Source organism: Erythrolamprus reginae, chromosome Z, assembly GCF_031021105.1.
Source record: "Erythrolamprus reginae isolate rEryReg1 chromosome Z, rEryReg1.hap1, whole genome shotgun sequence".
Classification (NCBI taxonomy): Eukaryota; Metazoa; Chordata; class Lepidosauria; order Squamata; family Dipsadidae; genus Erythrolamprus; species Erythrolamprus reginae.
Genome location: NC_091963.1, coordinates 8,953,742 through 8,976,538, shown reverse-complemented (window position 1 = coordinate 8,976,538; position 22,797 = coordinate 8,953,742). Strand labels below are relative to the sequence as shown.

At 40.3% G+C, this 22,797-nt stretch overlaps 1 protein-coding gene across 2 annotated transcripts; it reads right to left on the bottom strand.

Moving 5' to 3' along the window:
• Positions 1-711: 711 nt before the first annotated feature.
• On the bottom strand, positions 712-20,915 carry NUB1 (negative regulator of ubiquitin like proteins 1). 2 transcript variants are annotated; one of them, XM_070729564.1, is made up of 15 exons: positions 20,633-20,915; positions 16,516-16,633; positions 16,249-16,416; positions 15,063-15,121; positions 14,489-14,559; positions 14,148-14,342; positions 12,151-12,239; positions 11,929-12,035; positions 10,303-10,489; positions 9,686-9,793; positions 9,309-9,461; positions 7,637-7,783; positions 7,076-7,168; positions 4,517-4,712; positions 712-1,515 (listed from the first exon to the last, which is right to left on the bottom strand). In XM_070729564.1, the coding sequence occupies exons 2-15, from the start codon at positions 16,630-16,632 to the stop codon at positions 1,343-1,345; spliced, it is 1,863 nt and encodes a 620-aa protein (XP_070585665.1). In that variant the 5' UTR covers position 16,633; positions 20,633-20,915; the 3' UTR covers positions 712-1,342. The 2 variants fall into 2 exon arrangements, with proteins under 2 accessions (XP_070585665.1, XP_070585666.1); XM_070729565.1 differs by having other exon boundaries at positions 20,394-20,650.
• Between the last annotated feature and the right edge of the window lie 1,882 nt (positions 20,916-22,797).

Sequence of the window (22,797 nt, the reverse complement as noted above, 5' to 3'; positions counted from 1 at the left end):
AAAAGGAAGACCATATAAATATAACATTCAGGGGATCCTAAAGGTGCTTTTTCAGGAGGCAACTGGACTTTCTTGTTTTTATTCCTTTTTCTTTTGAAGGCATTTCGCTTCTCATACAAGAAGCTTCTGAAGTTAGTTGGGAGAAAGATCAAAGGCAACATGAGAAAATATTATTTTACTGAAAGAGTAGTAGATCCTTGGAACAAACTTCCAGCAGACGTGGTTGGTAAATCCACAGTCACTGAATTTAAACATGCCTGGGATAAACATATATTCATTGTAAGATAAAATACAGGAAATAGTATAAGGGCAGACTAGATGGACCATGAGGTCTTTTTCTGCTGTCAGTCTTCTATATTTCTAAGTTTCTATGTTTCTTCGGCTCTGACGGGATGGTGAGGAATGGAATCCAGACAGAACTAAAGAAGCTTCTTGGATGAGAAGCTAAACACCTTCAAAAGAAAAAGTAATAAGAACAAGAAAGTCCAGTTGGCTCCTGAAAAAGCACCTTTGGGACAACCACGACAGGATGACTGAGAATTGCTACAAAAATTCAGGGGAGAAATTTCAGAGACGTTTTATTTCTCTCTCCGACACATTCATACACACAGACTTTCCCTATTCCTCCACCCACCCTCACTCATTCTTTTCTGCGTTTTCAAGACAGCCTTTGTTCTTGCTAGTAATTTTTCAGCTTTTCAAAACACTGTAGCCATGATAAATGTATTTTTATTGGTTAGTAGTGCATTAGTAAGACTGCTTAGAAAAGGTATTTCAATTCCACACACAATAGGTTTACAATTGTATTATAAAAGGAAGGAAAGAAAAACTGCTCTACATAGAAATCCTTATTTCTAATGAGAGAATACCAGGACTAATCTTCACGGGACTCTACTCAAGGGCTGCCCTACTGAGATCAATCCCTGGTGGTTGTTTTTTTTAAAAAAATCTATTGCTGTGAAGGGATGCAAAATGGATTTTATTCAGGCTATGATTTAAATAAATCAATTTTAGCATCAACATATATATGCTGAAGTGTTCTACAAAAATATTTCTGTAAATATTTCCCTTCTACGACTGACAATACTGTCCCCAGTGGTGGCCTTAGATCGAGGTTAAATAGACTTATTTTGCATGCCAACGTTTCAAAACTATGCAGCTACTTAAGGCATCTGGCAAAATATAAGAAAGCAACCTAACCTTAAGCTCTGGATCGAGACTAAATTAGTTCCACTTAAGTTAGCTGATTTCCACGAGACTTAAAAGCAACTAACTCTGCCTGATCTAGCCCAAAAGACCCAGAAGTACGTAACTGAGGTGCAGCTTCCCAAAGTCTTGGACTCTACTTGGAAGGGATCTGCAGATGTCCTATATAGGACAGGTACTCATTAATGACAACTTCCTCTTCTTCCAGAGTTAAGTCCAAGTAATCTTCTTCGTGTTCCGGTATATCTTCTAAGATTTCACTGACAGCATCCGCTTCCATATCTTCATCTGTAGAAGCCCCAGATGTGCCTACAAACAAATGAAAAACTAAAAGTTCACAGAAATGTAAAACTAAAAGTTCAGAGAGCAAAGGTTCACTTCCCAGGCTCTTTTAATCCAGCCTCTCTACGCAGGGCATCTTCCAGGAGAAGATGGGAGTTGGCCAGTGATAGATTACGCCATAATTTCTTACCTCCTCTATGAAATAATGTGCTTAATTAAACCAGAAAGCATTTTCTCAAGGTTTAAGACCGTTCCTGGTTTTGATGAAGTTCAGTGGGAAATGGAAACACAGGTCGTCAGTCCTGAATTACAACAGTTCCTTTAGTGACCAAAGTTACAACGCCACTGAAAAAAAGCGAGGTATGCCTCTTTTTTTCACATTTACAACCACTGCAGCATCCTAGGATCACATCAACAAAATTCAGATGCTTGGCAACTGACTCACACTTATGATGGTTGCAGCATCCAGTTGCCATGGGATCACCTTTTGTGAACACCCGATGAGCAAAATCAACGGGAAAGCCAGATTCATTTAACAGCTGTGCTATTCATTCAACATCTTCAAAATATTAATTTACTGAAAGAGTAGTAGATGCTTGGAACAAACTTCCAGCAGACGTGGTTGGTAAATCCACAGTAACTGAATTTAAACATGCCTGGGATAAACATATATCCATCCTATGATAAAATACAGGAAATAATATAAGGGCAGACTAGATGGACCATGAGGTCGCTTTCTGCTGTCAATCTTCTATGTTCCCTTCACAAAGGTGGCAAGGAAGGTCTTTTTAAATACCAAATAAAAATTTACAAATTATAAAAGGCTATGGAATACATTTTCATTAGCAACTGGACAGAGTGTGAAAACTTAATGATTTGTGACTTTGAGACATGGAGACAAGCGATTATTAAGGACTGGTGACACCTCTGAATGAAATTTGAAATTAGGCTGAACCTGTCAAAAAAAAATTGTTTTTAATCTGAGAACTGTGATTTTAAAGTCATGGAGGAAATTGATTATGAAGAGTTGGTTGGATTTTTTAAAAAGAACTTCTTAATGATCTCAGATCATCTCTTGGAACTGAAATATGTGAGAAAGGAAATTATGAAACACAAGTGGAAAAAATGGAGAAGTTAGCAGAAGAAGAAAAGAAGACTGATAGAAAATGTTATAAATGATGATAAGGGAAAGAATATTAACAATGAAATATTGATTAATGATTACTCTGATGAATCTATTGAAACTTATAATGATTCCACTGGGGTTTAGAGTGATAAAAGAGAAAAAGATATTAAAAAATGATTATGTCCAGTTTGATGATGATGACTTTGAGAAGTATCAGGTGATAAAATGTATGGAAATTAGATATACACAGAAAACAGATTTAAGAAGGAGAAAAAGAGGGGTGGGTGTGTTTCTGTACAAAGTTGAATGTGCACAACAGCATGTGTAATTGATTGTCAATCAGTGTTGCTTCCTAAGTGGACAGTTTGATTTCACAGAAGTTTGATTTACTTGGAGTTATTGTATTGTTTAAATGTTCCCTTTATTTTTTTGAGCAGTATACATATATTTATAGGAAGTAGTTGAGAAATTAAAAGTAAATGGAATGCTATAGAAATATTTTTTTTCTTTTTGTTCTTCCCTTTATTATAATTACTATCCTAGATATAATTTTGATCAGCATATTAATTGTTTAGAATTCGAAATATATAACTAATATAATTATTTTACTAAGAGTGATGAGTTTCCTGTTCTGTTTATATAGGTTGATATCGTACATTAGATGGATGAATTGATAATGGTGATAGACTAATTTTTTTATTCAATATAATTAATTAACAGTATAAGTGTGGAAAACTAAAAATTAGAGAGAATAGAAATAGACCAAACAAACAAACAAAAAAGGTTATTATGATAGCTTATTATTTTATATATGAGATTGGTTTGGATGTATTTGAAAAATCCATTATGCTGAGACTTGAAGAATAAAATGACTTGGAATAACGTATATAATGAAGTCTAATATGAGACACATTACGACAGCTTAAGAAAATTATAAAACTGAGTATTGATCTTTATGGGGCATTTGGTTATGATAAAATAGGGGACAAGAAAAATGAATTATGAACAAAAATATTAAGATAGGCGAAGAAGCAATATGGGTTAAAATGAAAAAAAAAATAGAAAGAATAACTATCTTGGTAAATTAAGCAAATAGCAGTCAATTTGAGGAAAATATTTTTTTTTAATATTAATTGGTAGATTCCAGGAAACAAAATTAGATTTCCCCCCCTTTTTTAAAAGCAGTACTATTTTAGTAAAATATACCTGGAGTAAAGTATAACTTAGTATTTCATTGTAATATTGCCATATTTGAAGGTATATTGATTTATATGTGGAGTGATGGAGAAAAAAATAAAAAACTTTTTGCAAAAAGAAAAAGAAATTTTGAACATTCTCAATTATAGTCATAAACATGAGAATTGCTTGTACAGGTAATCCTCGTGTTATAACTACAATTTAGCCCTAAAAATATGGTTGTGCTTGTGACTGATTGTAAAAAAGGGTCACCATCCAATTGTACAGCCTTTTATGTGACAGTCACTAAATGAATGTGAGAATTAGTTAAACCATTGTTGGAGTTAGGCTGAGAATTATTGGCCCAAAGTTACCCAGCTGACTTTCTTCCTGTCGTAAAGTGACAATACAATCCAGTTTCTATCTTGGTGCCTTGACCACTACACCAGAGGTCTTCAAAGTTGGATACTTTAAGACTTGCAGATTTTAACTCCCAGAATTCTGGGAGTTGAAGTCTACAAGTCTTAAAGTGGCCAAGTTTGGGGACTCCTGCATTAGATCAAATGCCCTTCATGTTAAAATCTCCAACACATCATGTGGCTTCTCTGCAGCGCACAGAAACTCATAGTTCTTCTACCAACTCCATCTTCATATGCTACGTAACATTAAGAGCCTTGTCATCTCTCCCGATTCCCTGCTTGTCATCCGTGAACTGGGCTATTTTACCTGCAGAATCGGTAGGGGAGTCTTTGGATGAGCTGGATTCATTGGACGTGGTGGTGGTGCTGTCCGAAGGGGTCTGCCAATCAGCAGGGAGGGATCCCCCATAATGAAGAAGGGTCTGCACCGCCAGCTGAACGTTGCCTCGGAATACTTTCAGAGCTTGCTCCGCAACGCCAGGGTTAAATCCCATGTATACCAGCTAAGAGAAAACATAAATGAAGCCACATTTTAATCGCCTTCCAAGAAATTTAGGGTTGATACCTTTGTCCCAGAAGAGACCTACTTCCTAATATGAGAGGAAAGATAAAGAAAGCAGTTTAGAACTTCAGAGATGGATGGAAAATTTAAAGGTAGACATGAATCCAATGGATTCTAACTGTCAGTTTATTCATAAACTGGAAGAGCCAATGGTAACAAGGTGAGCCAATGAATAGGCATAGCAACTAAGTCAGCCCATGAGAGCTTAAAACACATCTGAGTCTGTGCAGAGAATCGAAACTGAAGCTAGAAGGCTGAGCTTGGCTCAATCCACTCTGAACTCTGAAGTGAAATTAACTGTTCTCTCCTGCCTGTGTGTTTGCTTGTAATTGTTTGAAGAATAATCTACACTGGTATTATATAAATTGTATAGAATTGAGGATTTGGATTGTGGGGACAATATGCTGGCTCTGTTAAAAAGTGCTATTGCTAACATGTTGTGAGCCGCCCTGGAGGGTGGCATTAAAAAAAATCGATTGAATAAATGAATGAATGAATGAATGAATGAATAAATAAATAAATAAATAAAAATTCTTGTTTATAAGGAAGTTCCTTATTTAAATTAAGTCTGCTGCATCAGTCTGTGCTTTCTGGATTTAATTTTCTGCAACAAACTCTGACACTAATCACCTTCCTCAAGTAACTCCCAACAGGCAGAATCCCAGATTCTCAGCAATGCCCGTCCTGATTGGGGAATTCTGGAGATGGAAGTACGCACAATGCAAGAATGCCGATGTTAGTAAGTCCAGCTGTGAGACCAATAGCAATAGTACATATATATCACTTTGTGGTGCTTTACAACCCTCTCAGCATCCTGCCCCTCCCATGCCCCAACAATCTATGTCCTCATTTTACAACCTCAGAAGGGTCAAAGACTGAATTAACCTTGAGCCCCATCGGGATTGAACTCCTGACAGTGAGCAGTTAGCCTGCTGAGTTCTAACCACTGCGCCGCCTGATTCTTGCACTATATTGGAGACAATCTGAGGATACATCGGTAGTCCTTGCTTATGGATTGTGTCGTTTAGTGACTGTTTGAGGTTACAGTGATGTAAAAAAAACCCTCAGGTGTGTGACCAATTGTTGCTTTTATGTCCATTCATCAGAGTATCCCATGTTCATGTGATCGCTGTTTGCAGGCTTCTCAAATAAGTTGCGACAAGCTTCCATGGAGAACATAGAAGCAAAGTCCACCACTGTGATTGATTTACCTACTTAATGACTGAAGTGCTTAACTATTATCTGTCCTAATTGGGCTGCTAAGCAAGGATTACACACACACAAAACACACACACACGTATACAGGTGAATAGGCTTCAAAGTTATAATTATTGACAAGAATTGTTCAGGAGCTTACAACAGCTTCTAAAATATAAACCTTCCCCCCCTCTTCCTCCCCTTCGCTGGCATCTGACTAGGTTAGAAACATAGAAGTCTGACGGCAGAAAAAGACCCCATGGTCCATCTAGTCTGCCCTTATACTATTTTCTGTATTTTATCTTAGGATGGATATATGTTTATCCCAGGCATGTTTAAATTCAGTTACTGTGGATTTATCTACCACGTCTGCTGGAAGTTTGTTCCAAGGATCTACTACTCTTTCAGTAAAATAATATTTTCTCATGTTGCTTTTGATCTTTCCCCCAACTAACTTCAGATTGTGTCCCCTTGTTCTTGTGTTCACTTTCCTATTAAAAACACTTCCCTCCTGAACCTTATTTAACCCTTTAATATATTTAAATGTTTCGATCATGTCCCCCCTTTTCCTTCTGTCTTCCAGACTATACAGATTGAGTTCATTAAGTCTTTCCTGATACGTTTTATGCTTAAGACCTTCCACCATTCTTGTAGCCCGTCTTTGGACCCGTTCAATTTTGTCAATATCTTTTTGTAGGTGAGGTCTCCAGAACTGAGAACATTAAAATAGACACTTGCAGAGAACATTAAAATAGACACTGGCAGAGAACATTAAAATAGACACTCTGTCCACGTTGGCTCACATTATTTTAGCATTTTTTGACAAAAAAGAGATTTGAGCCAAACTAGGCAAAGAAAAACTGGGTTTCTCCAAACAAGAAATTCTGACTAAAACTAAGATTTTTAAAGCATTTCTTACAATATGAGTTCTTCCTTGGTTACACTGGGATTTTTATTTTTATTTTTGAGTTGCAATGCTCCTCTGCACCCTACCAAGATGCTCTGGAGATGGGATGAGTAACTTGCAACAAGTTGGAAACAATGGACAAGACCGCTAAGAGAAGAACAGAACAGGAAATACACACAAGACACAGGCTGCCAACTTACCTGTTCAATACTTTGCTGGGGAACCTGAAAATCCTCCCCTGGAGTAGAAGCATCATCATTTGGTAACAGCAATTGGGGATTATCAAGTATAATCTAGAGCAGAAAATGAATAACACAAGGAAGTAAATCAGGGAGGGCTATTCCAAGATAATACCAACTGCCTCCACTTTATAGGCAGTCCTCAACTTATGAAAACTGGGCCAGAGGATCCATCATTAAGGATTGCAGTCATTAGTGCCCTGTCTTTATGACATTTATACTACAGTTGATAAATGATTCCTGCTTTCCCCCATTGCTTATTGGAAAAGTCACAAATGACACTGCAAAACAGTGGGAATACATGCTGGCTATCAAGCAACCAGATCTTTTTTTTTATCATGTGATTGTGGAGCTGCTGCAACAGTTGTTAAATACAAGGGCTGGTTTTAAGTCATATTTCTGAGTGCTGCTGTAAGTTTAAATGTCATTAATTAATGGCCGTAGAGTTGAGTGGGACTGTCTAAAGCAGGCAATGTTTTGACCTAATGAGAACAGAGATAAGTAACAAGGAACAAGAGCTACCTTCACTGCTTCTTCAATGTTCCCTTTTGATTTCTGAAGTGCCTCTCTGGCTGCTCGCTCCGAATAGCCCATACTTTTCAAGGAGTTTATGCCTTCTAATTGCTTTCTCCTTTTTGCCTTCTCCTCCCTCCGTATTAGAGCTTTTTCCTGCACCAGAACAACAGAAAGACATAATCGACAAAACTGCACTTCCACACCCAACTTCTTCTTATCTATAGATCGTTTCTCAACTTTGAATGCACCCCCTCCCTTTCGACCACGTGCCAGGTCACAAAGTCTTAAAATCACTGCCAATTTCTAGCAACCACACAGATACATAATTTTCTCTTCCATCTATCCTTAGCCAGGTGTGCTTATAGCGCTATTTTAGCTAAAAGCTCATTAATGGATTGCAAATCCTGCCGCTATTGGTTCGTGCGTCTGGGGTAGGTGGGCGGAGCCTGCTGCCGCTAGTACTGATTCGTAGATCTGGTACTAGTAGTAACCCAACCCTGTAAATACTGATATTCATGTTCATTGTGGAATTACGAAATTGTCTAAGAGATTCTTCTCTAAGAATCTGGACTCTTCTGTCAAAATAATTCTTTCATTTCAGCAGTTGGTTGGAATATTTAATAGAATGTAATATTTTGTAGTTTTGTTTGAGCATTTATGATTTCATTAAGACTCAGAACCACGTCTCGTTTTGTTTTCTTTTAAGTTTGGCTGGCCTACTTACTCCTCACTGTTCACAGGCCTAGAAAGAAGCTTATCCAGGAAGTGAGATAACCGATAGAAGAAAATATTTTATCGTTCAAGGATGAATTGTGGTGTCCTTGGTTTTCTCCAGCTTGGTTGTTTTCTTGCAGATGTCTGGGGGAAAACAACCAAGCTCTGAGAATGCCAGATGTCCGAAAGGAAGAAAGCAACCAAGATTGGGGAGCACCAGACATCTGGTGAGAGAAAACAACCAAGATCAGAGACTACCAAGGGCCCTGAAGGGAGATAAGGTGTACATTCCAAAGTCAGTTTATGTTTAGATAAATGTGTTCCCAGAAAAGTCAAGAGGCCTCGGTAAAGAAGGGAGGAGGAAGTTCCTCATGTGGAATGATACTGAGATGAGAAATGGGAGCCTGGGTAAGGGAGTGTATCTGATTTTAATGAACATTATCTGTGCTGGATAGAGAAGGCAATCTGGTCATTCACCGAACAGCTTGCTGTTAGTGCTCTTAGGTGAAGAATAAAGAACTTAATTTCATACAACGGGTTTTTTCCCCTAATCCCAGCTCAGAACTGAACTTGTTAAGAATAACTATTGCCAACAGTTAGAAATCATTCATTCGGCGAGAAAATAGTGGGATTTATTGGTAATTTCAGTGCAAACGGAGGAGAAATTGGCCATTTCAATGTTGTAAGAGAAGCAGAGTTACTGAGGTAAGACAATACACTCACGGGAAATACAAGATTTCAACCTCAGCAGCTTTTTTTTAAAAGTGTGCACTTCAATTGCCAGAATTCCCCTGACAGCTTTGCTCACTAATTCTGGGAGTTGAAATCCACACACCTTAAAGCTGCTGAGATTGAGAAACACTGCACCCAATGCTTGAAATGTGATTTTTTTAAACTAACATTGCACTACTTCCTGCATACTATTCTATGAAATTTCATGGTGCCCCAAAAATAGGCATATTACCTCCCTCCTGTTGGAAATATGATTGGCAGCATGCTCCAAATGGCCATCACAAGCTCGGAGACCAAGGCGAGCCTCTTGAGCAGAGAAACCCAGAAGTAACAAGCTATTGATCTTTTCTGGGTCAATGACCAGCTCTTGGAATAAGCTATGTGCCTGCAAAGAGAGGAAGGGAGAGAAACAAGAAGAGTAAATTACAGAAGAAATTGGTTACTCTTTAGAGGTGCAGCGGTGAAAACTCCATGCATTTTAGTAGATTATAGTATTAATCTACTATAAATGAAATCGTATTCAAGGAGGCTTAATCCAAGGAATTACATGTGAAGATTTACAAATTTTAGGAAAGGATTTTAAACCTTGATAAGAGCACGATAACTCACTCTTTGAAGACATTCGGCAGCCTCTTTTTCTCGGCCATTGTGATAATGGCTTATGCCTTCAAGCAGGTAGAGCCTCAAATATAAAGCTTTCTCTCTCCCAGAGCTCCCCTGAAGAAAAAAGAAACATTTACAACTGGGTCAATATGCAAGGGGCGTTGCAGAGTAACAAACCAAGTTTACCAATTAGGAATCACTGATATTTGAGTAGGATTAAGCAAAAGAATTAGAAGCTGGGTTGTAAACAGCGGGTTCTATACAAGGATCATTTACGAGGAACAGTTTGGTTCCGAGCTGGTAAAACTTTGCAGAATTACATGAAATGATTTTAAGAGGCACACCATCAAACGCTTCTGATATTTTGCCTATAAACATTCAAACTTTTAATTCCTTGAAGCTTTTGGAATAAATACTATTTCCAGCATATCTTGCTTAATGTTAATCCAACGGAAATGAGGAAGAGTTTCGTTTATTAGTAAATTTATGTATTACACTACCCAAAATGACTCTGGATTGGTTTGCAACAAAAACTGGAAATATAAAAAGTTATTTTTCATGTACAATATTCATTCAACGTATCTGACTATGGGGGCTTGTTAAAACACACGTAACCAGCCTACTTTTATGGTGACCAGCCTTTCATGGTTCTCTCCGTAACACTTTCTGAAGCAGTCATGGGCTGATAAGAGCTTTCTCTCGGCATCGTCAAGGCATTCCAGCTGGCCCAGGTGGAAATAGCACCAGACAATGTCCAGCTGCAGCACGGCGTAATTATCCACCGTGGTGTGGAGGTGTGAGCCACATTCACTGAAAAGCAGAACATATTGGACACAGGAGCTTCTGAAATGCAGGTGGAATTTAAGAGATACTAGGGGTGTGAGATACAGGTAGTCCTCAACTTGCAACAGTTTGTTTTAGTGACCGTTCAAAATTACAACAGCACTAAAAATGCGCCTGGCTGCAGCGCCACAAGATCACCATTTGAGACCTTCCATATCAAGCCAGATTTGCTTAATGACTATGTGATTCACTTAGTGACTGCTATTATTTGCTTTACAACTGTGGCAGAAAACGTTAAGAACGGGTGCGACTTGACTTTTAACTGCCTTGCTTAGCGACCAAAATTTGATTCTCAACTGTGATGATAAGCCAAGGACTACCGGTTCAGCCGCAATTCGTATCAGGGATCTCTTAAGCTAGGGGGATAAGGACAGGACCCTACACCGAACATCTGTGGGGCAGGATGAGTGAAATAGCATGACAGGAATGTGATCCCCAAAGAAGGGTAGGGAGCAGCAATGTCCATCGAAGGACACAGTGAACAGCCAAAATATAAACAAGGTAAGTGCGGGATATGCCCGATTCCCGAAAGAAACACCAATGTGTCGACTCCTTTCTCTCCGAGCCACAACCACACAACTTTACAAACTGGCTAGAGTGGACTGAATGGAAACTGGTCCAAAGACTGTTAGGAGGAGCTGAACTGGTTTCAGTCAGGGATGCTTAACAGGGTGGATCATGAAGTATTTCCTGCAGCTTCTCTCGAACAAACTTTTAACGCCTACAGCTTGAGTTTGTTACGCCCTTATCTTCAGACTTGCTAGCAAAACAGGTCTCTTTCCCTTTCTGAGTACAGATAGTCCTCAAGTTTTACCACCACAACGGAGCCCGATAATTAAGGTTGCTACCTGTGACAATTGTAAATTGTGGGCCACCATGTTACTGGAACTCACTTTGCAACCTTTTTTGTAGTGGTCGTTCAAGCAAAACCAGTTTTTTCTGGAAACCAAAAGCAAAAAGGCTCTTCCAGCAAAACTGTTGGAGCATCGCAAACAGCCATAAATGAGGGCTGGTTTCTGAGGGATCAAAATTCAGCCGTGCCATTGTGGGACATGGGCAATTTGGAACCAGACTCGTTAAGTAGCTTTTGTAACTCTGAATGGTCGTTAAGTAACCAGTCAATCAATAAGTTGAGGACTATCTGTACTGTATGGCCACGTTCTGGGATTGTTTGTTCAGTGACAGCATTGCCCATAAAGCTGAGGCCAAGGCTACCTTTATAAAGCTGCAATGCTTCTTTCTATTATTGTTGGCAAAGCACACTTGGAAATGACAAGAACAGAAGCGAAATGTTTTTTGGCCCATTTTAACAAGTACATAAAATTGCTAGGCGAAGCACTGTAATTAGTGCTGAAAGAAGTCTTGCAAAAAAAGAAAAGCGAGATTTTTAAATTTTTTGTTTTTACCAAAAGTGTTTATCTGCATCCAACAGGTATGGCAATGCTACAGCATAATCTTTTTTCTTCAGGAAAGCTCTGCCCTTCTCATGGTACCCCATGGCTATCAGAAGAGCCTGCCAAAAGAAAAGATTAAAGAAATTGCTCTTCAAGCAAAACACGTTATTAAGCGGTGTGGGGGAGTAGGACAGGAAGAAGAGAAACACAACTTTTGTAAAAATCCATGCTTACTTTTTTGGCTTGTGAAGGAATCTGGATAGTTCTTCCAGTTTGGTTTGCTATGTCTAGGTAAGGTGTAGTGTCTGGATCAAAAGAATTTTCTGTAACAGAGCACGCACATTAAAAAAGAAACACAAAACGAACACATTTCAATAAACCCGACTTATTTTAAAATAAATAAAAGGAGAGCAACCTAAATTTTGAGGGCCGCACAGCCCTTGCCCCAAGATTTTAGTGTAGGTACTGAAGATTTGCCCCCCCATTATCATTAATGTTTAATGTGACAGAAAAGATACAATTTTACAAGCGCTACACTTTTAATGAAAATGATATGGAAAACCTTGCTTTATTTAACTGCTTTCTTGGAAGGTTGAGCTAGCAAACTGCTGAAAGGGATGAGGCCTAATAACAGATAAGCAGTCCTTAAATAAATGGGGACCAAGAGTTCCTTCGTGTGCCCATAAAACTAGGATCACAATGGCCCCTGATCTAATCCCCTCATTCGTTATTTGCAGACAATAATTTTAATAGGAGGCCCCCAATCAGGAATCATGTTGCATCCCAAAATGCTGAATTTTTCAATTTCTCAATTAAAACTCTATAACAATGTTGTGCTAAAGAGGCTAGCTTTATGAAGCTGCCATGCTTCTTTCTATTGTTGTGGGCTAAGCTAACTAACTTCCATAGTTGTGAAAGAAGAGTTGCTTATTTTACAAAATAAGGGAGGATAATTCTTTCTAAATAATATCTCAATGATTAGCAAATATTTGTGGGGTGGGGTGGGAGGGAGGGCCATATTTTATCTAAGATTAACTCTCTACTTTCAGCCACACAAGTTTACATGTTGCTTTTGGACTTCTCTACTCTCGGCCAGATCTACATGACATAACAAAAAAAATAGGTCTGGTTATTGAGCTTGAACAGAAATGCATGTCCAATGCTAATGACTACTAAACTGCAAAACGAATATAAGGTCAAGTCAGTGGGAAGACCAAGAAAATCCTGGTTGGATGGAGTTGACAAGATCGGTAAAAGTGATATTTAAAGGAAAAAGAAGTAGCATGAAAAGTGTTGGAAGATCTGAAGGAAAAAAAGAAGGTCTCCCTCTGTGTGTGTGTGTGTGTGTGTGTGCCCCCTACTCTTAGCAGTCTGGGACTTAGAAACATAGAAGTCTGACGGCAGAAAAAGACCCCATGGTCCATCTAGTCTGCCCTTATACTATTTTCTGTATTTTATCTTAGGATGGATATATGTTTATCCCAGGCATGTTTAAATTCAGTTACTGTGGATTTATCTACCACGTCTGCTGGAAGTTTGTTCCAAGGATCTACTACTCTTTCAGTAAAATAATATTTTCTCATGTTGCTTTTGATCTTTCCCCCAACTAACCTCAGATTGTGTCCCCTTGTTCTTGTGTTCACTTTCCTATTAAAAACACTTCCCTCCTGGACCTTATTTAACCCTTTAATATATTTAAATGTTTCAATCATGTCCCCCCTTTTCCTTCTGTCCTCCAGACTATACAGATTGAGTTCATTAAGTCTTTCCTGATACGTTTTATACTTAAGACCTTCCACCATTCTTGTAGCCCGTCTTTGGACCCGTTCAATTTTGTCAATATCTTTTTGTAGGTGAGGTCTCCAGAACTGAACACAGTATTCCAAATGTGGTCTCACCAGCATTCTATATAGCGGGATCATAATCTCCCTCTTCCTGCTTGTTATACCTCTAGCTATGCAGCCAAGCATCCTACTTGCTTTCCCTACTGCCTGACTGCACTGTTCACCCATTTTGAGACTGTCAGAAATCACTACGCCTAAATCCTTTTCTTTTGAAGTATTTGCTAACACAGAACTGCCAATACAATAGTCAGATTGAGGATTCCTTTTCCCCAAGTGCATTATTTTACATTTGGAAACATTAAACTGCAGTTTCCATTGCTTTGACCATTTATCTAGTAAAGCTAAATCATTTACCATATTGCCGACTTAAGAGAAAAGTTCCTCTACCTCTTTCAGCAAGTATCTCTAGTCCCCTTTTGGTCCTCTTCATCCTTTGACTGATCTCTTTGCTCTTTAAGGCCTCCTGTTCATACTGTATCTCTTCTTCACGGATTTTTCTCCTGGTTTCTTCCTCGCTCAGCTTCAGCTCAAGCACCATCATTTTGACATTGTGGGTGACACCCTGCTCTTCAAGCGTCTTTCCTGTAAAATGGAAGCGGATTGATGCTGCAGCCAAAGCCAGCGGGAATATTTCGAAGTAGAAACTTCAGCACTTAGCTCTGAACAGCTCTGTTGAGAAGCTGAACGAACAATTATTCTGAAAATGCATTTAAACCCAAGATACATACCTAATTCCAGTTGTTTCTTGTTTATAATTACTTTAATGCAGTTTTCTTCAAATCCATATTTTTGTGCTATTCTGGGAAAAGAACAATAGCTAGTAAAAGCAATTCAACTTCAACATTATACAACCATGTACCTTTTCAAGAAAAAAACCGCTAACTTTGCAAAATTATCTTGCATGTCAATTGCTTCTTATTTATAATTACTTTAATGTACTCTTCTTCAAATCTCCACCTCGGTACTATTCTGGGAAGAAGCATAATAGTTACACAAAACAATTCAGCTTCATGATTATACTGATAAGTACTTTTTGGCCATGTGATGCTTTATAGCCCGGTGACTTTTAATGGAAATTCCAGGCACAATTGTGGTCATAAATGGAAGAGTCCCTATACTCTGAAAATCTATTTTTATGTTCAAACTGAGGAACAGGTAAAATAAATTTCTTCTATGTTTTTACCTTTCTGAGACGAATATACACAAATGATCTGTATGGCATGTATGCTATAATTATAGTATGCAGTTATATAAATTACAGGAACTTTTAGCAGAGCACTCAAGTACTCAGTAGATACTTACTGGGATCGCAGCTCTTTTCCTGTGATAACCAATTTGGTTTCCAGTATATTCTTTTGCGTCTATGAACAACAGAAAATACTGATTCATTTAAAGAGGATATAAAAGATTTGGGGTGTTCAAGCATGTTGGCCTTATTTGCTGAGTAGGACCGCTACATTAAAATTTCAGTATTTACATTTTGGAATTTTGGATATTGTTCTGACCAGCTTAGCAGCATTGTTTAACGCAAATTTGGTTTCATTCCAATCCTTCCTAACTTTTCTCAATTTTTTTCTTTCAAATTTACATGCATTAGTAAACACAGAGCAAATGGGAATCTTAATATTCAATTTAGTCCTACAAACACACATACATAAGGCAGAGGTGGAGGGGAAATGAAAAGAAACTGCAGTGAACAATGCAAGCCTCAATTCTAGAATTAACAACAGCAATAATCCCTATGAAACCTGAAAGATTTTGGCAAAACAGACAGTCTTGAAAATTTCTTCACTTGCAAATTGTTCCTGATATTAATACTATTAAAGGCAGGATCTTCAACTAGGGCAATTTTAAGCCTGGTGGACTTCAACTCCCAGAATTCCTCAGCCAGCTTTGAAACCCACCAGGTTTAAAGTTGTCAAGGTTGGAGCCCCCTGTACTAAAATACAAGAAGCACCAAATTCAAGTAAATACACAGGTCCTTTGTCTTTAAGAATTCAATAGTGATAATCCTTGACTTATGACCACAATTTGGGGCCAAACTTTGGGATGGCTAAGCAAGGAAGTTGTTAAGCGAGTCCCCATCCATTTTCATAACCCTTGTTTGCCAAGCTGTTTAATGAATCCGTGCAGTTGTTAACTGAGTCATGTACTTGTTAACCCAATCTGGTTTCCCCCATTGACTTTGCTTATCCAAAGCCGGGCGGGAAGGTTTTGAATGGTGATCATATGAATCTGGAAAGCTGCAACTGCAAGTGATTGATTTGAGCAAAACTGTCATAAAACAAAGGCTATATGACTGGGGTGGGGGTGGGGGAATGCGGCCATCAGGTGGATGGATCCAGTTCATAAGTCTGTAGGTCATAACTAAGCAACAGTCATAAGTCGAGGACCACCTGAATTATCGTTCTGATATCTCACAAAAACGCACTCTCCTCATGCCCAGTGGACGGAGCTTTTCTTCGGATAACGGGAAGCAGCTGCTTACTTTGCCCATCCTTGGTGGTAAGGCTATTTCAAGGGTTGCCACGCCGGTGGACCTAAAAGCTTCATTTCCTATTCCTCTGTCCACAGCTTTGCAACGTATTTCTTCAAGAAGAGCTTCTATTGTACTGTCACTGCAATTGAGCCTGGCTGAATATTGCCGGGTGAGATCCTAGGACAATTAAAAAAACAACACATGAATCTGCTAAGAATACCAAAAGCCATAAAAATGCATAACCCGACAGGAGAGGCAATGTGCTCGCTTACTTACCTTCAGCTCCTCTCCAGCTTCCTTGTTGCTGTTGGTATATGGAGGTTTCCACAGCTGAATTCTGTCTTCACGCAAATAGCTTTTCAGCTTCGCTGCAAGAAACTTGTTCTGCGCCATCCTGGCATTAAAATAAAAAATTAAAAAAGGAAAACGTTTATTTATTATTTATTTATTTATTTATTTATTATTTGGATTTGTATGCCGCCCCTCTCCGAAAACTCGGGGCGGCTCACAACAAGTGAAAAGACAATCCAATACATAATCCAATTAATTAAAATATTATAAATTTAAGAAAAACCCCTATACTAACATACACACACACAAGCATACCATATATAAATTCAACGTGCCCAGGGGAAGATGTTTAGTTTCCCCATGCCTGACGGCAAAGGTGGGTTTTGAGGAGTTTACGGAAGGCAGGAAGAGTAGGGGCAGTTCTGATCTCCGGGGGGAGTTGGTTCCAGAGAGTCGGTGCCGCCACAGAGAAGGCTCTCCCCCTGGGGCCCGCCAACCGACATTGTTTAGTTGACGGGACCCGGAGGAGGCCCACTCTGTGGGACCTAATCAGTCGCTGGGATTCGTGCGGCAGAAGGCGGTCTCGGAGATATTCTGGTCCAGTGCCATGGTATGAATCCCTATTTCATCTATACGTAGTCCTCAACTTACAACCACTTGTTTAGCCACTTTTTGAAGAAAAAGGAACTCACAATTTGGTCCATGCACAAAGGACTGTTGCAGCATACTCCATGGTTGTGTGATTAAAATTCAGCTTTCGACAAGCAAAGTCAACGAGGGAAAACAGATTTCCCCCCACAATCATGTGATTCATTTAACAATTGTGGCACAGAGCCCATACAATCAGATCTAGCAGTTCACTTAAGAACCATCTTGCTTAGCAGCAGAAATTCTGGTCCCAATTGCGATTGTAAAAGGAAGGCTATTTTATAACATTTCCACCAAAGGAAAATTCATCCCACTATATTTATTTTTATACATGTACACAGCTTCCCAAAATCTCTTGAGGGTATCTGAATAATTCAAGACCACTGTCCCATGACTTGTCTTTCGAGTGTTCATAAACAAGTTGACTTTTAGGTGAAAGTTCGTACATTGCGGAGAACTGTAAAAATCCTCCTAGTATCCCATTATCCTGAACCTCAGATTTTAAGGACTTTCTACTCATAAGATAGAGGAAACTGAGTAACAAACAGTCTGTCAATAGGACACAGTTTGGTGAATAGTTTTTATTTCTATTTGCTCATGGAGTTGCTCTCATATTACAAGCAGCAACTGTCAGGGCACCATCATAAAATCTCATCCACCGAAAAAAAAAATTATTGTATGTAATTGTAACTTGTGCCCACTGGAGATGGATGCTGAATCCAAGTGTAAAGTGAATACAGGTAGTCCTCTGCTTATTATCACAACTGAGCCCAAAGTTTCTGTTTTAAGTGAAACATTTGTTAAGTGAGTTTTGCTCCATTTTACAACCTTTTCTGGCAAAGGTGAATCTGATCTCCCCATTGACTTGGTTTGTCAAAAAGTTGCAAATGGGGATCATATGACCCCAAGCCACTGCAAACTGTCATAAATAGGAGGCAAGGGGGTGAATTTGAATAGTGTGACCACAGAGAAGCTGCAATGGTTGCAATTGTGAAGTCAGTGCCGCTGTGACTTCAAAAAGTTACTAAACGAACTGTTGTAAGTCAAGGACTACTTGCAGAGTGTTTAAATTTTTGGATTGTAAGGCACCACATCATTTCTTGGTGTCAGCCTTCCCAATAACATCCAAGAAATAAATCAGACTCCAAACCTTGGCTTTCTTCCAAGTTCCAATTTATTATCAGAATCATGCTGGTAACTAATAGTAGTCAAATCGGTACTAAAGTTCCTACAGTTTCCCACCCAGGTTATGGTTCATCTCTCGTCCCCACACCCACAAGTTCATCACGTGGGCCAGTTTGATTGTCTGCAAGTTCAGGGACCTCCTCCATATTTCTGTTGATGCTGAACAAAGGATGACCTTGGACTTTCAAGAAGGAATTTGTTATGGCTAGTAACTTTCTCTCTCATGCAATCACCCCTCCCATTTCCCATGATACTATTCTAATTGTGGAAGGCTAAAGTCTCTAACTCCAAAGGATGGCTTCGGCCTGACACTTAGCTTTTTTTTGTCCACTTTAACAAACCTTATGCTGGGTATTTCCATAGTTTCACTCTAGCAATAGCAATGGCACTTAGACTTATATACCGCTTCATAATGCTTCACATCTTTCTCTACATGGTTTACAGACCCAGCATATGGAAATTTGGGTCTTCATTTTTACCTGAGTCAACCTTGTGCCCTGGTGAGATTTGAACTGCCAAATTGCAGACAGCTGGGAGTTAGCAGTACAGTGTTCCCTCAATTTTCGCGGGGGTTACGTTCCAAGACCTCCCGCGAAAGTCGATTTTCCGCGAAGTAGCGGTGCGGAAGTAAAAACACCATTTTTGGCTATGGACAGCCTATAACTACCCCCACGCACCCTTTTTCAAGGCAGCGCAAGGAGCCGGGCTTGAAATTAGGGCAGGGAGCGACGAAAGTGCGGAGGCCGGCAAAGATTGCTTTGAATGTCGGCTGCCCCCGCCCCCCCAGCACCTCCGCCCCCCTCGCCGCTACCGCCCGCCCGCCCGATCCACCCCTCTCACTGGCTTTCTTCGGACACGGGTCCTCCCGCAGCAGCGCTGGCGGCTACGGCTTCTCATCCTCCTCATTCGGCTGGTAGCCGCTCTGAGCGCTTTGAGAATGCCTGCCTCGCCCCTCTCACAGTCCCTTAGCTGAGAGCACTTTCGTCCCAGCTATCAGCGAGGGGGCTGCAGGAGAGGTGGGGCAGGCGTTCTCACAGAGAGGGAGAGGGAGAAAGAGAGAGAGAGAGCAAGAGGGGGGAGAGTGGAAGGTAGAGAGAGAGAGAGAGAAATGATAGAAAAAAGGGGAGAAAAAAAGAAATGAGAAAATGATTGAAGCTGAAAATGACAGGAAAGAAAGAGAAAGAGAGAGAGAAGTGACTCTTGGTGATGACGTATGATGTCATCGGGTGGGAAAAACCGTGGTATAGGAAAAAAACCGCGGAGTATTTTTTAATTAATATTTTTTGAAAAACCGTGGTATAGCCATTTCGCGAAGTTTGAACCCGCGAAAATCGAGGGATCACTGTACTGCACTCTAACCACTGTGCCACCACAACTCTAGTTACCCATACCCTCAATACTTTTATAAAAAATGGTGATGCCAGGAAAAAAAATCCAAGCCAATGTTATATGATGGGGCAGGTATATAAATGTCTAAATAAAATAAATATTATTTGGGTTTGACTTGGTTAAGATGTTTTGGAAGAGTTTACTTTGTTTGCTACAACAATGCCATGAGCAGAAGCGAATCACCCAAAATTATATTGTAGGGTTTACTTAGGCAAATGGGGGGTGGGGGTTGGGGCTATGGAATGTCCCCCCCAACAAGAGACAAAAAAGATGTTATGAAGGCAGGTTTCTCCATCTTCATGACCGGTGGACTTCAACTCCCAGCATGCCTCAACCAGCACATGCTGGCTGGGGCATGCTGGGAATTGAAGTCCACCCATCCACTTATATAGGGAGGCTGACCTGAAATTCCAAAGAGGGTGGAGCTTGTCTCGATAGCAGAGTTGAAAGGGGGAGGGGCATGCCCGATGACATCACGGTGCAAGGGTGGGACCTGCACTGTGACGTCACGACGCGAGCGTCGGTCCTTTGTGCTGTGACGTCACACGCGCCTCCTTAAATGGCACCGTATCTTGGGGAAGGTGGCACTTATCATCCCCACATTCCCGAGTCCCAATCCCCCAAGATGGAACCCAGCTCACCTGGAGGCTCAGGTGAAAGACAAAGAGGGACCCTTCTGAGGGAAAACACCCCACATACCCCTCCCTCGAGGATCTCCAGCCCGCTTGTCGAGAGAGAGAGAGACGCCGGCCGGCCGGCTGACCGGCCCGGAGCGATCCCCGTCAGCGGCTGACCCCGGCGTCCCTGAGGGAGGAAGATGACGGAGCCCCCCCCCCCCAACCGCCCAGGCTGTCGCCCGCGGGCGTCACAACCCACTCACTTTCGCGAGCTCTTCTCCGGCGCGCGCGGTCCCGGCGAAGTAGGGTGTGTGACGGGAGTGGGGGGAAATAAAGTTCGAATGGCTCCGTCAGACGTCAGAAACGAAAGCGAGAGAACGCTCCTGCGCCGACGGGGGGAAAACTCCGCCCTGCCGAGGGCGGAGGGGAGGCGGGGTAATGGGCGGTCTCATCTCCCGCCGCCATCTTATCGCCTGTCGTCGAAGGTCGGTATGGGCATGCGCGTCGGAGAGGGCGTGCCTGGCTTTCCTCCGACTCCTCTCCCCCTCCTCCCGGGCTGCTCTGTTATGGAAAGGCTGTCAAACAGGGTTCCCACAACACACACGATTTGTGGTCGGCTGTGGCCCTCTAGGGGCCCTCCCGGGAAGTGCAGTGCTTGCATTTGGGATAGGACTCCTTAGCAATAGATGGCTTCCGGGAAAGAGCCTGCGCTGACGTAAGCCTCCCTCTCCAGTAACGTGGGAAGAAGGGAAAAAAAGACACCCCCAATCGGAGAGGAGACCCCAAATTTATCTTGTCATGTTTAGCTTTATATTAGATGTGGAGAGCCTTTGAGAGCTATTATTTCATTTTAATGTATGCTGATTACAGGATACATTTAAAGTGAAAATAAAGCCCATTCTAATTTTATTCTGTTTCTATATTCTATTTATATTCCATTTCTCTTTCTGTTCTATTATTCTATTTCTATATTCCAATCCTAATCTTATTCCTATTCCAGTCTAGTCTATTATTCTATTCTATTTCTATTTTTATTCCTATTCCATTCTATTATTCTATTTCTATATTCTATTCCTATTCCCATTCCATTCCATTCTATTTCTATTCTATTCATTTCTATTTCTGTATTCTATTTCGATACTGTATTCCTATTCCTTTTCTGTTTCTATTCTATTTCTACATTCTATCCCCCATTTCCATTCCATTCTATTTCTATTTCTATATTCTATTCCCATTCCTATTTCATTCTATTCTATATAAAAAGACCCCAAAACAAATTTTCTTTTGTTTCTTTGGAGTCTGGCTTCTTCCTGGGGATATGGGGTGATCCTTCTTGGAACTTGATCCTGGCAAAAACTTGCAGTCCTTCCAGATTTGCTTTTGAAATCTCTCCTCCTCTCTGTCCCCATAATCCTTCCCCCTGGCTTCCCGACCTAGCCAATTGTTGGTTAGGCCCATCCTCTTCTTTCATTGCATGCTTAAAATCAATCTCTGATCACTAATCTTAATTTCACGGGAGTTTATTTATTTTATTTATTTGATTTTTATGCTGCCCTTCTCCTTAGACTCAGGGCGGCTTACAACATGTTAGCAATAGCACTTTTTAACAGAGCCAGCCTATTTCCCAGCCAATACGGGTCCTCATTTTACCCACCTCGGAAGGATGGAAGGCTGAGTCAACCTTGAGCCTGTGATGAGATTTGAACCGCTGACCTACAGATCTACAGTCAGCTTCAGTGGCCTGCAGGACAGCACTCTACCTGCTGCGCCACTGCCATTGGATACCATCAATGTGTATCTTAGTAGATATAGTAATTTAGCAGTAATAAATAAATGATCTATCATTGACTTTTTATTTTAACTTCGAGTGTAGTCTGCGATCTGAAGATTTCCTGGTGGTCTCCCATTTGAATTCTAAATCATTTGTTCCTTTGCTTTTTTCCCAGATCAGCTGGATGTTGGTATTTTCTGCAATACATCTAGTCCTTGACTTATGACTGTAACAAAGTCTGGAATTTCTGTTGTAACTCAAGATGGTCACTCATGTAACCCACCTGATCTTACAACCTTTTTTGCAATGTTGATAAGCAAATGCTATATCATAATCAGAGTCCAATTGGAGTTGGGCGGCAGATACATCCCATAAATAACTAATAAATAAAATAATATGAACATTGTGGTGAAGCAATTTAATGCATTCAGAAGGCTGCAATTGACTATACATATATAATGTTCGACTTGCGACATATTGAATCCAAAATTTCGATTGCTAAGCATCTTAGTTGTTAAGCACGTTTTGCCCCATTTCATGAATTTTTGGACACAGCTGTTAAGTGAATCACTACAGTTAAATTAGTAACATGATTGTTATAAATGAATCTGACTTCCCCAAGTCTCAAAAAGTGACCACATGATGACACCAGGGCAC

Coding starts and splice junctions, on each gene's coding strand:
- NUB1 (XM_070729564.1), bottom strand. CDS start 16,632: ATGGCGCAGAACAAGTTTCTTGCAGCGAAGCTGAAAAGCTATTTGCGT. Junction 12,036..12,150: donor TTCCTTCACAAGCCAAAAAA/GTAAGCATGGAT, acceptor TTCTTTTGGCAG/GCTCTTCTGATAGCCATGGG. Junction 7,169..7,636: donor ACATTGAAGAAGCAGTGAAG/GTAGCTCTTGTT, acceptor TTTCTGCTCTAG/ATTATACTTGATAATCCCCA.